General features: G+C 46.0%; 1 protein-coding gene across 1 annotated transcript in view; it reads right to left on the bottom strand.

Annotated features, from left to right (window-relative positions):
* Positions 1-298, bottom strand: part of CSUI_004258 (dna chr wayne state university expressed family) — a gene marked incomplete at its 3' end in the record, with an annotated part of 4,548 nt that overhangs the window by 1,736 nt on the left and 2,514 nt on the right. Inside the window, exon 2 of the mRNA XM_068064451.1 lies at positions 67-273. Coding sequence (XP_067923574.1) covers positions 67-273 — 207 coding nt within the window. The remainder of the gene's footprint in view (positions 1-66; positions 274-298) is intronic.

Genomic DNA, 298 nt, shown 5'->3' with positions numbered 1-298 from the left:
AGATAGATTAAAGATAGATAGTGGGTATAGTTGTGAAAGAGAGAGAGAGAGTGTGTGGATGGGTACCTGCATGTATATCAGGTAGGCCAATACTTTTGTCAACAATGCCTGGTAGAGCAGCGACATTTCCAAGCTGTTTAAGTGCAGGCAGAAATCCACCTCCGGGAGGCCCCACCCCCCCTTTGCTCCCTCCCTTTCCCGACGTCTGATTGACGTACGTCCTTAACTCATCAAATAGCAAAGTCTTCAACGCCTCATTTATATACACATGACCTACACAAGGAGGAAGACATAAGAA

The sequence above is a fragment of the Cystoisospora suis genome (assembly GCF_002600585.1).
Source record: "Cystoisospora suis strain Wien I chromosome Unknown contig_1956, whole genome shotgun sequence".
Lineage (NCBI taxonomy): Eukaryota > Apicomplexa > Conoidasida > Eucoccidiorida > Sarcocystidae > Cystoisospora > Cystoisospora suis.
This window is presented reverse-complemented; position numbering and strand designations above follow the sequence as displayed.